This window comes from Lepidochelys olivacea (assembly GCF_965140295.1).
Source record: "Lepidochelys olivacea isolate rLepOli2 genome assembly, chromosome: 8".
NCBI classification, from domain to species: Eukaryota; Metazoa; Chordata; order Testudines; family Cheloniidae; genus Lepidochelys; species Lepidochelys olivacea.
The window spans coordinates 104,022,492-104,038,436 of NC_140418.1; the positions used below are offsets into that span (position 1 = coordinate 104,022,492).

At 41.0% G+C, this 15,945-nt stretch overlaps 1 protein-coding gene across 2 annotated transcripts in view; it reads left to right on the top strand.

The window, feature by feature from the left end:
• The window catches only part of LOC311525082 (phosphatidylinositol 3-kinase regulatory subunit gamma), a 43,643-nt gene that overhangs the window by 10,312 nt on the left and 17,386 nt on the right, over positions 1-15,945 (top strand). For both annotated transcript variants that reach the window (XR_014712675.1, XM_084636874.1), the window contains exons 2-5: positions 9,719-9,830; positions 12,063-12,161; positions 13,609-13,789; positions 14,763-14,888. Coding sequence is in view for 1 of the 2 variants with exons in the window: in XM_084636874.1 (XP_084493000.1) it covers positions 9,719-9,830; positions 12,063-12,161; positions 13,609-13,789; positions 14,763-14,888 (518 nt within the window). In the remaining variant the exon portion in view is untranslated. The remainder of the gene's footprint in view (positions 1-9,718; positions 9,831-12,062; positions 12,162-13,608; positions 13,790-14,762; positions 14,889-15,945) is intronic.

A 15,945-nucleotide genomic window follows, 5' to 3' on the forward strand; every position in this document is an offset into this window, starting at 1 on the left:
CTTAACTTTGCTAGATTTTTATTTTAGAACATTTTTGTGTTTTATCAATTTAAATGTTCACAATTGTGGGAAATTAGAGGTGCGGGGGGGAGTCAGACAATAATTACTGAATGGCAGTTGATGTTGAGTTTCAAAAAGTTAAAGCCTTGCAATCGTTAAAACACAAATTGTAAATATCCTTAAATTAAGCTCTAAGTTTTCAAACCACATTTTTCTTTCTTTGCTTATCTGTAAATTTTGATTATCGATGAAAATATTTTTTGTCAATTTGTGTATGTGCAATGCAATCGACATTTACGAATAATCAAATCCTTCCAAGTCTGGTAATAAAGTAATGTAGTTTATATCTGCTGTTTTACTTAGTTTCAGTAGCAGATACGCAACAGATCGTTAAAGTGCTAATAAGAATGCTTGCTATTTGAATTGTGCAACTTTTTTCCATCTAGTTATTTTAGCTTTATAACCTTCTAGATGCAAGCAATTATGAAATAGCCAAGGAAAGTAATATGTTAAATAAACATGTTCATTCTTGGTGTAGCTTTGCTAGAGTTAGTGGAATTACTGCAACAGTAAATTTGGTCTGTTATACTGTATACAATAGTCAGTTCATTACGTGTATCCCTGATCTCTACAGGATGGAATCTGAATAGTTTATGTACATTGGCACTACATTGCGGATGAAGATTGTTAGTAAAATGGTATGCTACGGGCCTATACTTCGGAAATATTTAAATCTTCGTGCTTCAAATGTGAAGTTTGAAGTGGCTGTGATGTTCTATAGGAAGACCATCATGATGCCTTTGTGCAACCCAGGACAGCTTTGCTCTGCACTACCTTCCCACCTGGCCTTCAATGGAAGTAGAAAGGGGCATGGCTGCAGCACTCCAGCCATATCGTCATCTGATATCCCTGAGACTGCTTGAAACTCCTGCAGGGATTAGCTGAAGATCAAGGAGCTGACATGAGTGAATTGGGGGGTAACTGAAAATCTGGCCCTCCAACTTCAGTTGGATTTATACCAGTGTAAATGAAAAAAGAATGAGGACTGTTTCTTTTGCATAGTAAACACCTTTAGCACTTTGCCAATGAACATATGAAAACAATTTTCACGATTTGCTCACCCAAGGGGTTGCAGTGGGGTGGGGGAAACTTTACCCTGGTTTAATGATGACAATCATATTACAGTTAAGTTTGAAAATTGAATGCTGTGGTGATGGACATAGCATAAGAATCTGAACATATCCAACACAAAACTTTGTTGTGAAGCAGTTTGACTTGTTACACACGCCATACCTGACAAACCCACAAAAGCAAGAAAACAAAATTGAGCCATCTTCCATGCTTTCTGTTCCTCTGCCCACCATCCATACATCTTAACTCTTGTCTGCCTTTCACCATTCTGCATGCACACCTTTACCATGTTTTTTTCTCCCAATAGTAGTAGTTGTGAATTCTTGGCCTAGTAGTTGGCTGTGTTGGACGAGAATAATTTGGTAAAAGGTTTCATGGAAGACTGGCATCTCTAGATGGGCAGAGTTAAGGTTGTGGTGCATGGTCCATGGTATCTATGGTAAGGTGGATGGAGAAGTAGAGGGTATCTACTCTTGAATGGTTTACCTACTCGTTACCTTGCTTTTGTGGAGCTGTATTTTGGGGTGGGAGGTTAACATCCCTACTTCACAATGAAGTCTTGTGTATACATTTCCTAATACTGAATTGGGGATGGGGACTTGGCAAGGGGTTGGATAGAATCACAGTGGCTGACAGAATATTTTCTGTCAGTAGCTGTGCATGAACCTTTATGTCAGCAGGTGCACATGAGCCCTTCTGTTGCAGGTTACAAATTTCTAACAAAAGTTCCTGATGAACGAGGTTTCCTCCTTCAGGGGGTTTCTCTGTTGCATACACTGCACATAAGCTTTCAATTATGCCATGAATAACAGCTAAAAAGTACCCTAAACACAACTTTGAATAAAGAAACAACTTTTTGCAGCAGACCTACTCAAGATACACTTCTCTATCAAGTTTTGTGATTGGTCAACAATGAAAAATGTAGGACTCCCAAAGAAAAATTGCACTGAGATGTATTAAAAGTAATGGGGGGGGGGGGGAAGAAAGCAAAAACTATATAGAATATTCAGAGGGCATAAAATGAATCTGGTGTGGAATTTCACACCACCCTCACCTACTTTTAGAGAGGAATTTGTCCTGTTCTGAGCCCACTTGAAAATATAGTCCTAACTATAGAGTAGCTAGATGCTTCCACAATAATGGCACTACCTTATACAACATTGCATTATGACCCCCCAGAATATTAATCGGTTGTCTCAAACCTAGAACTCAGCTTGGAATCCCACTGATCTGTTGTGATCCACTTGTCCTAAAGTGTGTGTGGGTGTGTGTGGAGGGTGGGAGGGAGGGAGCAGCATTTGTATTAGAGGGTTACCAAAAAAAGAAAGAGGGATAGTTAAACAAAAATCCTCAAGTTACTTTACAAAATTGCTGTGACCCACAATTGACTCCAGCCTACTGATTGGGAGCCATGGTTCTGCAAATTAGTCTTGCAGTTCAGCACTTTTCTGCACTTCCCATTGTAAATCCTATGTCCCTAGGAAAATACTAGAAGAAAGGTTCAGTAATGCAGACATTTTTAGTCTCATTGGCATCTGTCTCAAAAGCTTAAATTAAAGTTTAATTAACTGCAGACTTTTATCTCTCATGCAAATACTGCAGCCAGGGAATAAATTGAGTATGTGATGGAACTAGATGCCACTTGGTGATCTAGCATTACTAAAATCAACGCAATTGCTTTTTCTTGGGGGCAGCTGCCTTTATCACAGACCATAACTCCTGAATTAGTCCTGGCTAAAAAAATCCACATTTTGGTTCTTTAGATTTATAATTGCTTTTTTTGGTTTTGGTTTTAAGAAAACGATCCTTTTAACATTTTTGCAGGAAAAGGGCAATTGGACTAAATTGATATTGGCTGTAACTTAAGTGAAGTATGTATATCACTAGTTACTTCGGGGGTGAGTATGGCCCATTGACTTGAAAGATTTAAATTCCCTTGTAAAGAGGGGGGAGAATTAGGAAATGTTTAAAACTCAGTAATATATCGCCAGCATGCTTAGTTCTTTAGACTGGCTGTGGACAAGATTTGACTTAGAGGTTTCTATTTGTATTGCGTTTTGAGTAGCATCTAAACAAATCCCTATGCATTCAAGAAAAAGCATCAGAACTATAACTTTGCTGACGTCTAATCTCTGTGCCTGCATCTCGGGGGGGGGGGGGGGGAAGGAAATTGTATTTCACTTCTGTAGAACAGCTCTGCCAAAACTACCTGCTGGAAATTGCACAGCTACATTCTGTGTGCTGATGTCATGCAACATACGATCCCAGTACTTTGCTGCCATTGGCTGAAGTGCTGTCTCCATTCAGAAATCAGTTTTTCCAACAGACTCTGTTTTAGACTAGAGTTGATCTTAGAGAGCAGGTTCTGGAGGAGGTTAGGGTTGTTAACAAGCAAGCTTTAGCAAAACTATGCTAGTATTAAAAAATGGCTCTTGCCCATGCATAAGTAAAAGCCTGAAGAAAAGCTTTGTGTGGCTCGAAAGCTTGTATCTCTCACCAACAGAAGCTGGTCCAATAAAAGATCTTGGTTCTTGAGACACGGTGGGAGGGGCAATCTGTAATTCAGTGATCCATACCAGGCAGTCACAGAAGTCTGGATCTAATCTCAGTAACTCACTGATGCAGGTGAAGAAATGTCTTGTTCAGTTGCAGCCTTGGATTTTGGAAATGAGGTGTGTGTTAAAGCTGTTCTGAAGAATTTGTGTGTTTTGTTTCCCTGGTGCTAAACGTTTTCATGCTTTAATAAGAGAGAGAGAAACAAATGCACTCTGTCATTTTGAGACATGGCTGCTTTCATGTCTCAGAAAAAAAAAGTTTGTGGCCCTGATTCTGATCTTACTGCAGCATAACTCAATTGACCTAGTGGATTTACTCCTCTGTCACCAATGTAAGATCAGATTTGTGCCTCAGGAATAGACTGTGGAAAGACACAGCTCCATTTTCAAGGAAGTTTTGTATTCTGCACACCCTACACTCCAATTTTCATTTCCTTTTTATCCTCACTTTATTGTAGGCTTTTAACTCAATATTTTGTTTGTCAGGTATAGTTTTATGAAATAGACTTTGTTAAAGTCCTTCACAAATTGGGATTGACGTCTAATGCCTTATTTTTTTTATTTACTTTTCACACACAGAGATGTACCACAGAACTTCCTCTAGTTCTACTGCTGTTAGCTTTTACCAGTATCCACACACCACTGTCTTAAGATCATTTATGTAATTCTCTAATTTATCACTGTACAAATTCTGTAAAAGCATCAGTGTGGTTGGTAGCTGCTTCACTGCTGCAATACGTTTGGAGTAAAAGGCACTTGCTAAACCCATAAATGAAAAGCCTCTGTCCCATTGTTCATAGTTCTATGTTGCAGAGCCTAAAATATTTTCACATCCAGCACTTTGTTCAAGTAGCTTCCAGTAGATTACAGTACTACCAGGCTGGAAAAAAAAAAGTCAAGCAAGAAATATCAGAAGTATTTGGGCCTTTAACCTTATTACACATTCTGGGTAAACTGATAGTTGGAGCCTGGTCCTGCAACCCCTACTCATGTGAATAGTCCCACTAACTTCAGTCCAATCCTTTGGGTGACTGAGTTACAAGGTTTGGTCCCAGGTTCTCTTGAAACAAAATGCCCTGTCCAGCAAACACTTTTATACAATAGAACTACCTGCTTCACTTCAATGAGATGACTCTCCTGAAAAAAGGCTACTCACATGAGTAAGGGTTTACAGGGTTATGCCCAAAATCTGTTGCCTGTCCCTTTTCCTATGTTACATATTTCACTCAAATATTTCTGACTGTAGAATAACATCAACAAGCAGGCAAGCTTGTGAGACTAAGAACTGATGTTTATCTGGCATAGGGAAGGGAAGAAGGGGAAGCCCAAATCATAGCGGGGAGACTAATGCAACACCTGTGCAGTCATACAGAGCTCTTGGTTCCCTGAAGTGCAGGGCTCATGTCAGCTCTTTGTTAAAGCTCCCAGTGCTCTGAAGCAGGGGTACGGTAGTCTGGAAAGGTTAAGAACCGCAAGTTTCATCTCACTTAAACGACTTGCTTACAAAATCAGACATAAAAATACAAAAGTGTCACAGCACATTATTACTGAAAAATTGCTGACTCATTTTTATCATCTAATTATAAAATAAACCAATTGAAATATAAATATTGTACTTGTATTTCAGTGTGATACTTGAGCCTGTTTTTTTTACTTGGTGGGCCTTGTCTAAAGCCTGAGCCTCAGGTGGTGGGGCTGAAGCATGTAACTTAACTTTATGGAGCCCCGGGCAGTTGCTGTGCTTGCCACTCCCTAACGCTGGCCCTGTATTTGCAATCCCCTTAAACCTGTCTCCTACCCCCCACCTGGGAGCTAGAGCCTTCAGATTGAGGAAACGCTGATCTAGATGGGTACTCAACTCCCTGGAAGACCCTTGTGTACCCCCAGGGGTACACGTACCCCTCGTTGAGAACCATTGCTCCGAACAGAAGAAGATCTGCGAAATAGCTCCATAGTGCGCAAACAAGCAACATATACCTAGCAGCCTGCAAAGATTAGGACCTTATCCATGTGCAGAGGATCACATTCTAAAGGGCTTGTCTAAATGAAGATTTAGTTTGTGGCAAGCTGGGGGGTGAATCTACTCCACACTTGCCTGCCCCACACTAAGTATCTATCCTGCTTTGAAACAGGACTGGGTTAAAGCATACTTGCAAACTGTTAGTGCGTGTCAGCAGGGTTGTTTATGGGCAAGTAGTGCATGGCAAGCTAGTGCGAAGTAAATTCACACCCCGGCTTGCCACAAACTAAATGCTCTTTTAGAGGAGCCCAAAGAAGAAGCCCTTTGTCATTCATAAACTTCCTTCCATGGCAGTTTTTTGCCTTTTGGTGTAGCAGTACAGTATCAGTAATATCTGAATTAATAAAGGCTATGGAGAAAAACCAACACGCTTTCATGGACTTTTAACTGAGACAGAAATGATCGTGTTAATTGTATTTATTTCTGTTTATATAACTTCCCAACTTAAGCCTACTGATGTGTGGAATCCGTAGATGTGAAGAAACAAATTTGGGGCAAATTCTGTCCCATTCCTGGAGAGTAGGAAGGACTCCTGCTCTGTCTGGACAGGTCTGGTTCGTTCCCACTGGAAGTTCAGTTAACAGTGACTTAAAAACAAAAAACACCCACCTGCATTGGTTTGTCTACACTACAGCTTCCTACAATGGAGCTGCACGAATGCAGTGGTGGAGAATATTAAGCCAAAGCTGAGAATGGACATGATCTTCATGTGTAAAGATCAGCTCTGCCAGAATGGTAACCCCCAACATCGTATTTTGTCTGTGGTATAAGACTGACTGAGGAAAAATTACCACCAGCATCACAATATTCTTGCTAGGCCCCCCATTTGACTTGTGAGATCCCATGAAATCATCACGTACCTGGCTATTCGACATTGGTAAGGCCTCATCTGGAGTACTGTGTCCAGTTTTGGGCCCCACACTTCAAGAAGGATGTGGATAAATTGGAGAGAGTCCAGCGAAGGGCAACAAAAATGATTAGGGGACTGGAACACATGACTTATGAGGAGAGGCTGAGGGAACTGGGATTGTTTAGCCTGCAGAAGAGAAGAATGAGGCGGGATTTGATAGCTGCTTTCAACTACCTGAAAGGGGGTTCCAAAGAGGATGCCTCTAGACTGTTCTCAATGGTAGCAGATGACAGAACGAGGAGTAATGGTCTCAAGTTGCAGTGGGGGAGGTTTAGATTGGATATTAGGAAAAAACTTTTTCACTAAGAGGGTGGTGAAATACTGGAATGCGTTACCTAGGGAGGTGGTAGAATCTCCTTCCTTAGAGGTTTTTAAGGTCAGGCTTGACAAAGCCCTGGCTGGGATGATTTAACTAGGAATTGGTCCTGCTTCGAGCAGGGGGTTGGACTAGATGACCTTCTGGGGTCCCTTCCAACCCTGATATTCTATGATTCTATGGTTACAAGGTGGTGGTTCGTGGTTTTTTTTTTTTTTTTTTTAAACACTGCAGTGCAAAGAGCTAGAGCCTCCTGTGCTTGCTTAGTTGGTATTGGTTTGTTAAAACTATGGAAGGTTCTGGAACAGATCTAGAGTAGCAGGTTTTTGAATCTTTTATTCTGACCTAGTATTGAAGGCAGCTGTTAGCTACTGAATTCTAAACATTGTCTACACTTTGTTGTTTGTGTGTGTGTGTTTGTTTTTCCCCTAGTAGTAGTTCATTTAAAGTATATGCGTGGCAGAAATGTCCAAACGTGAGTTTAAAAAGAAATTGTCACTGTACTTTTTTGGGGGGGTAATCCAAAAATATGACTGAACAGAGACTTTGTGGATAAAATGACAGCCAGTTAAACTTTTTAGTAGTCAGAAAACAAAGTAGAATCACAGGGCCATAGGGTTTCAGATATACTACTGACTTCAGTGATACTCTGGATTTACATTGCTGTAACAGAAATCAGAATTTAGCTCCTAGAGCAGTGGTCCCAAAACTTTTTATCTCACCCCCCCCCTTGCCCCGGAGCAGGGCTGTGGCTCCTGGGGGGGGAGGGGGTGCAGACAGGGGTAAGGGGGCCAAGCCTGGGGCCACAGCTGGGACGGAGCCAGGAGCGGAGTTGGAGGCCTGGGCATGGGGCTGGTAGCCAGAAGCAGAGCTGGGTGGCTCTCCCTCCCCACCTTCCCCAGTGGGTGCTGGCCTGGGCCCCTGCCACGCTCCCCCAAATATTCCTCAGCATCCCCCAAGGGGGCATGTCCCACAGTTTGGGGACTTCTGTCCAAGAGGCTGCTTCAAGCAAGGAGGTAGACTAAGGCATGAACTTAATTCATTCTGAGTAGTACCTGTATACCATCTGAAAGGGCCGCACAACCATAACGACCATGGTTATAAATCAGGGGGCCACATTAAATCTAGTAGAAGCAAGTAACTTCAGTGAGGCCAATGGAATTGCACCCTCCTGATACAAGATCTTATTGGTCCTCTAGACTCATGCACATCTGGACATTCCCAGCTGAACCACAAAACGAACCTGTATGTTGCAGCTTTAACATTCAGTACCACAGAATGAATGCTACTATCTGAATCAGGTGCTTGGTCAGTAACTCCAGAGTGTGAACGTCTGGGTCAAGGTTCAGGTTAGTTTAGATTGGCTTGGTTGAGTACTTGCTGGTTTGTCCAAGAACAGTGAAGCTACTGTGTGTTGGATCCTCAACATGAAATAGCATTTGAAACTGCAGTTAGAGTACAGGGTTTGTTGTTGTTTTTTCAATGTGGGAGGTGTGGTTCAGAGGCGAACAGATGAATGGCTCTAAGCAATGCAACTCTCAATGTCCAGTCACTCTGCACTTGAACTAGAGATCAAAAAAAATTGTTTCAAGTGATCATAATTGCATTCCTGACTGTGCACCAGATTGCATGCACTTGCATTAAGAATTGCAGTCTTGCATTGCTATATTCAGTATTTTGAGACACACACCTTCTGGAGGCTGTGTAATCTGGGCCTGGGAGCATGTGGTGTGTCTACACTGCAATAAACCCGGGTCTACTGACCTGGGCTTGCGCTAAGGGGCTAAAAATAGTAGTGTAGATGTTCCTGCTCAGGCTCTGAGATCCTGCCCCCTCACCAGGTTTCAGAGTTCAAGCAGGAATGTCTGCCCTGCTGTTTTTAGCTCTGTAGCAGGAGCCTGAGTCAGTTGACCAGGGTTCTGAGACTTGCTACCATGGACGTGGTGTCCCTTTTTGCTGCAATGTGAACATATCCATGGAGAGTTGTGCTGCCTTGAGACATGGCCTCTACCCCTTACAGTTCAAAGGGGAAGCTTGACAATTTAGGGCTAGATTGTGACTAGCCCAGCACCGGTTTACTCCCTTACTCCTCTCCGTGCTCCTCATTCCTTATTGTATACCTAAGCATGGGGCAATGGTTGCAGTCCTTGTGTTGCTAGTGGGGAGTGAAGTCTAGCTGAGGTCCAAACTATACCCTCCTCTTTTCACCAGTCAGCAAAGTTGATCTGACATGGGGGGGGGGCATATTTACTCTTCAAAAGCTATGGCAAGGGCCACAGTTCCTCTGAGAACTGTAGCTGTTACAAAACTGTATGCCCCCAACCCCACACACACATGCTTTCCAGGCTGTGACGGAAGCCACGGACAAGCCCTCAGTATTTTGCTTGGAGCGGTGAACAGTAAAATTATCCTAGTTATTGTGATGGTTGTCATGAATCCTCTTACCAAGAACTACCACTTCCTGTGAATTTCCCACTTGTTCAATTTAGAGACTAGATAGTTATTTTGGGGCCCAGCTCACTTCTTTTTGACATATGTTGTCCTAGTATAATGGGCTTTAATAAATTATGAATTCCATACATTTTGGAGAAAACACATCCATACTCAAGCTGCCTGTTCTCTCCCATTAGCCAGTGACTAGTTTCTGTAACATTTCCGTTGCCTCGCCTTATGTATGTTTCACTTCTGGCTTTTGTTAACTAAAATACCTTGACTGTTAACCTCTTGACGTTTTAGTGATATAAGCCAGAAAGGTAAATGGAAAAAATCTGTGTTTTGTTTTTCAGCTCTTCCTCCAAAGCCCCCAAAACCGATGACTCCGATCAACATGAATGGAATAAAGGACAATTCCAGTTTCTCGCTGCAGGATGCAGAGTGGTACTGGGGGGATATTTCAAGGTAAAAAATGTTTATTTCTGGACTAGAATGAGCCTTTTTAAGTTGTGCTCCCTTTGGGCCTGTGTATACTCAGGCAACATTTCACTTCAGGAACTGCATTCAGGCCCAGATTTTGCAGATCGCTTGAAGTGTGTGTTTAAGTACTATGCTGAATTGGGAACTGAGTGTGTTTAACGTGTTCTGTTTATGGTTATTGTTCTAGAGCAGTAGTTCACAATCTTGTGGCCACAATTGTTTTCTTGGAATCTTTCTACAGATTCTTAAGTTTTGTTTTTTTTTCTAGCCTTTCTGGTTGTGAAACAAAGCTATTCTGAATGTACTGGCTTCAGTCAGTAGATTTATTAAACGTAGCATTGGGGAATGAGCAATTCATGAAACTTTCAGTAAGTGTGTGTCTCTTATGTAAATAATAAAACCAGTAAATTAAATATGCTAGAGCTGAAAATAAAACAAGAATGAGATACTGTCTTGGATTGCTATTTGCTTTGTGGCTGAGTGTTGTCTAGGAAAAGAATTCATTAGCCCCACTACCTTCTTAACAGAAGAAAAAAGGACTTTAGATCCCGATTGTGCCACCTTTACATTTTAGTACCTTACTCAAGTAACCCCGTTTAGACCAGTGTGAGGGGGTAGCACAATTCAGGCCCTTATTGAACAATGGCAAAACCTGATTACAAAACCCAGTGGGCTTGATTCTGTTATCTTAGATCATTTTTACAATAGTATTATTACACTGACCTAATGGCATTGCTCGTGATTTACCAGAGTAAATGATCTCCTGAATGAGACCCAGTATATACAGTTTTGCAGGAATAGCTTTATATGTACTTTATCAGTTCATTTCATTTTCTTTTACAAAATACAACCCACAAATATATTTCATCAGTTGTCAATCCAGCTGCCTTGGGCAACAGATAAGCTTTTCATTGTGCCTGAAAAGCCAACAGACATTTACTTTATTGGACTGAGGGCTGGAGAATAAGTTAGGGATCTTCCACAATGAACTCCATCTCCAGCCCCCTGGGCACTACTAGAGAATGAAAGCTCAAGCATCCTAGCCATTCCCAACTGTTGGAGACATGGAGAGGCCATCTCTGAGATGTCAGGTCCAAGCTATAAAGGGTTCTGTGGCAACAATTTCCCTTTTTCTCCGATACCATTCATATCTGTAATGGAAATTGCTCTTTTGAAAGAGATTCTTCATCCAGGATAGTTAAATGCCACTAAGAACACTTATAAAGAATGGAAAAAAAGCTCTTATAGAAATCTCTGAATTAAAATATCCATTATTATTCCTTTTAAAATGTAGGTGTATTGCCTGCATCTCATGGGTGGTGGTGAGGGTACATGAGAGGTGCTCTCAATCAATCAAATAGATAAAGTGTGTGGTTTGTAACTTACCTCTGAGATCCTTGTGTGAAAGATGCCATAAAGGACAAGGTATTAGTTTTGTAAGTAAAGCGTGGTATGTAATTTGGATGGAATGAGTTTCCTGAAAGTTTAACTAACTCTTAGCTCAAACACTTTGTTTGAAATGCTTATGGGTCCTACCCATTCCATAAAAACCTCTTCCATTTAATTAAAAGAATAAACCCTAAATTTCTTCTCTCACAACAGTTGAAAATTAGGAGTAATTCCACTGGAATTAGTGGCATTACAGTAGTTTTAAAACTGGTGTAAAAGAAATATCTAAATCAAACCACTGATGGACCTTGAGACTAGAACTGTGCTAAAGTGTGGATACTTTTCTGACACCATTCTGTGAATGACCATGTTCGTGCCAGTTTCTTAAAGGGCCAGAAGTGCCTTCACAAAAGTCACCTGTTTCCAGTTTGGATTTAAATGTGAGCAGATCCCAATGAAAGATTTTGAACTTGGTGATTTCTCTGAAACACAGCTGCTACTGTTGTTATACATAACCTTCTTCCTAAACAGCAGTTAAGTGCAGCTGCTGGTTTTTGCTAAAAGTGAACAAGTTCAAACCGGTCTAAGATGGCCTTAAAGGCTGAACAGAAATATTATCCCTATGCATATCCTAAATCTGAAATAAGAGAATTTGAAAAGCAGACATTAAATCCTCAGATTGCATAAGATTTTGAAAGCAAAACAGAAAGGAAATCTAATTCCTTACGCACCCTGACACTGGTGGCCTCTCTTTGAATGTGTGTTTTAAAGCAAATTGTCTACCTAACACTTCTCGTTTATCTTTCTTGCAATCTTTCATTCCTCCAGGGAGGAGGTAAATGACAAATTACGAGACATGCCAGATGGAACATTTCTGGTGCGCGATGCATCAACCAAGATGCAGGGAGACTACACTCTGACATTGCGGTAAGTGTTGGGTATTTTCACTCTCTTGTCATACCTTGCTTTTAGTAGTGTCGCCAGTGTCAGTAGATACCACATTAGTATTTAATTGAGATGCCCTCAGTGGTAGTCTCCACTGTCTGGGGAACATTTCTCCAGAGATTTCAGATGAGGAGTTTGGAATAAGGAAACAAATGACCAGCTCCTGGAAATTCCATCCCACTTCTTATGCTGAGCCCGGTGCATACTGGGACAGTATTATTTGGATGTCTCTGTGATGCAGACATAATCAGTAAAGGTCCTAGTTCTGTATCTCTCTCTCTCTCTCTGTACTTTGATTTAAGGAGGTTCCGTTAAGCTGGGACACTGCATTTAATGACACTGATTCTGATTGCACAGCAGAGTGTAACTCAGTGCAGAATCTGGTCCGGTATGTTCACCAAATAGTAGGATCAGCTTTCATCTGAGTTGCCATGTGATAGATGGTTATGTTGTCTTGAAGTTCAAAATCTGCTTCCTTCGTGAGTTTAAAAATGTACTCTTGTGGCCAAATTCTGCTCTGACTTGCATATTGCACAACCACACTGAAGTTAGTGAGGATAATATTTCTATCCAGTCAGGATTTTGCCTTAAGTCTAATTAGGGGTGGTCTGAATATTTAACCATATAAGCATGTATCTGCAGGAGCCATAAGTTAAGAAAGCCGATAAAGGACAGAGCACTGTTAAATTTTTTTGCTAGTAGGGGGAAAAATAAGCAAGCACTTCTAGAAGTTGCCAGCAAATACAAACCTGGATAATGTAAAGTCCTGGATTAATTACCCTGTTATAAATCTTTCCAAGGATTTATTTAAGTTTGAGTATCCAGTGTTAGCATCCAACACTTGAGATTGTTTGTTTGATAATTGGTTTGCAGGTGCATTTTCATTTATATAATACTTTGATCTTTCCTGCCTGTATGTCCCTTGTTATTCACCCTTTCTCTATGCGGGATCTAGGCATCTCCTGACCTTGTGTTCTTTGGGGTTTTTTAATTATAATTTTTTTGGTTTAGTTCTGAGTTTCATATTCCTAGTTGCTCACCTTGGGGCTTTTGCGTGGCTGCCTTAAGGAATTCTGAGCATCCCCTTGGAGAATTTCTAGTTAAACTAGATCTTAAATACAATAAAGTAGTCCCCGAGTGGACACTGGAAGAGATTTACTTTGGGCTTTTCTGCTGCTCAGATAAAACTTGAGGAGACCTTTGTATGTATTTACTTTTATCCTTTTACATATTAATATATATTAGATAATTTAGTTACAAAGGTACATATTAGATTGTCTGACTAGCTACAATGATTCTTGTGTGTTGCCTTTATGAAAAACTTAGCATGGCTACTCATACCATATATGTGGCCGCTTGTGTGTATGTCTGTGCACGCATGCTACCCATGCACACAACAAAACCTCTAAGCTAGTGTATTGCCTTACAGGAAGGGTGGCAACAACAAACTGATAAAGATTTATCATCGGGATGGAAAATATGGTTTTTCTGATCCATTGACATTTAACTCTGTTGTGGAGCTGATTAACCACTACCGCCATGAATCTCTTGCCCAGTACAATCCTAAGCTTGACGTGAAGCTGATGTATCCAGTATCCAGGTATCAACAGGTGAGGTTTCCAGAGAACCAATAACTGTTAGCAGATGTGTTTTTTTGTAGTTTTTTCTTGTCATAAAACTTAGGCTTTCTATCCAGAGCCTGGATTTTTCACATGAATCATGTGAAAACTCAAAGCCCTTTTATGCTTGAAAACTCAACTTCACATTTTCAAGGACGAAGTAGTGGTTCCAAGAGTCCATGGAGTCTAAAACAATAACCACAAAGTTAGGAGAAGGAGGTCCTGACCTCTACTTTGAGCACTCACACTGACAGACTTTATAATTTTTCCAGCTACGTAAACATCTGCTTCACTGCATCCTTATGATGTAGGTAATTGTCATCGCCTATATTTTAAAAGTGGAGAAGCTGAGGCTGAGAGATTTAGTGAATTACATGCAGGGCTCTGTGGGCTAGGATGCAAAGCAACTGTTTATGTACAAAATATGTTAAAATCAGTCACTGGCAGAAGTGAGAAGGCCACCTGGCTCCATGCCCTGTGCTTAGTTCTCTAGATTCTGGGGCTTTGGGCTGACCCCGCTTCCTCCTCCATGCTATACAACAGTCTTTAACACTGAGCAAAATGTCTCCCAGAGTTGTAGCAGTTTTCCACAAGTTCTGTGAACTCTTGTTTTAAAAACAGACAAAAAAAACTTTGATCTTTCCTGCCTGTATTATTCCCTCCTTCTCTAAGGGGGATCTAGGCATCTCCTGATTTTACGTTGCCTTTGTTGGGTATCTTTTTTTATTATAATTTTTGGTTTAGTTCTAAGTTACATATTTCTAGTCGCTCACTTTATAGACTGTGAAACTTATTTTTTGCTTTGCCGGACTAGATCTCTCTTCTATACTTCTAGAAGCCTGATGTAAAAAATGCTGCATAATTGATCACAGAAATATGCACATTTACTAGGTTGACAAGGAACAGTGCTTAGAGAAACTACTTTGCCTAAAGAATTACCTTCTTTCTTTCCTGATATACACAGGATCAGTTGGTAAAAGAAGATAACATAGATGCAGTAGGTAAAAAGCTTCAGGAATACCACTCTCAGTATCAGGACAAGAGTAAAGAGTATGACAGACTATATGAAGAATACACCAGAACATCACAGGTCAGTTTTCAAAATAACCTTTTGTTGATCATTACAGCAGCTGTCTGTCTGAAAAGCTGAACTTCTATCCCTAGTAAGACCGTGAAACAAATTATTATTTAAAAAAAAAATTAATACACAAAGGAAAACAAAAGCGTAAGCAATAGGTAGCAAATTTGTCTGGTCTTTGATTTCAGTTTGGGGCTTTTTTGGTGTGGGGATGACAATTACAAAGTTAATAAGTAAAGGAAATGTGATTGAATGTAGCTTTTCCATATAAGATATGGCACTGCACTTCTGGAGGAATGGCACAGCCCAGATAAAGGTTTTAAGCTATCACAGGCACCATAGCAGCTCCCAGCATAAATCAGAGCAGCCAGAAGTGATGCTGTCCTATATAGTATGTGCACCAGGGATTTTTTTTTTCTCAGCCAGCTAAGAGACATTTCCAGGAACTGCATGCAACTGTGTCATCATACAGGGGTCATAAAGTAGGATAGAATCCTAGAAGAAGAGGTATCGAAGGACACCACCCTTGTATTAGTAGGAGCATTGCCAGCAGATCGAGGGAAGTGATTATTCCCCTCTATTCGGCACTGGTGAGGCCACATCTGGAGTATTGCGTCCAGTTTTGGTCCCTCCACTGCAGAAGGGATATGGACAAATTGGAGAGAGTTCAGCTGAAGGCAACAAAAATGATTAGGCGTCTGGGGCACATGACTTATGAGGAGAGGCTGAGGGAACTGGGCTTATTTGGTCTCCAGAAGAGAAGAGTGAGGGGGAATTTGATAGCAGCCTTCAACTACCTGAAGGGGGGGTTCCAAAGAGAATGGAGCTCGGCTGTTCTCAGTGGTGGCAGATGACAGAACAAGAAGCAATGATCTCAAGTTGCAGTGGGGGCGGGTTAGGTTGGATATTAGGAAACACTATTTCACTAGGAGGGTAGTGAAGCACTGAAATGGGTTACCTAGGGAGGTGGTGGAATCTCCATCCTTAGAGGTTTTAAAGGCCCGGCTTGACAAAGCTTTGGCTGGGATGATTTAGTTGGTGTTTGGTCCTACTTTTGAGTAGGGGGTTG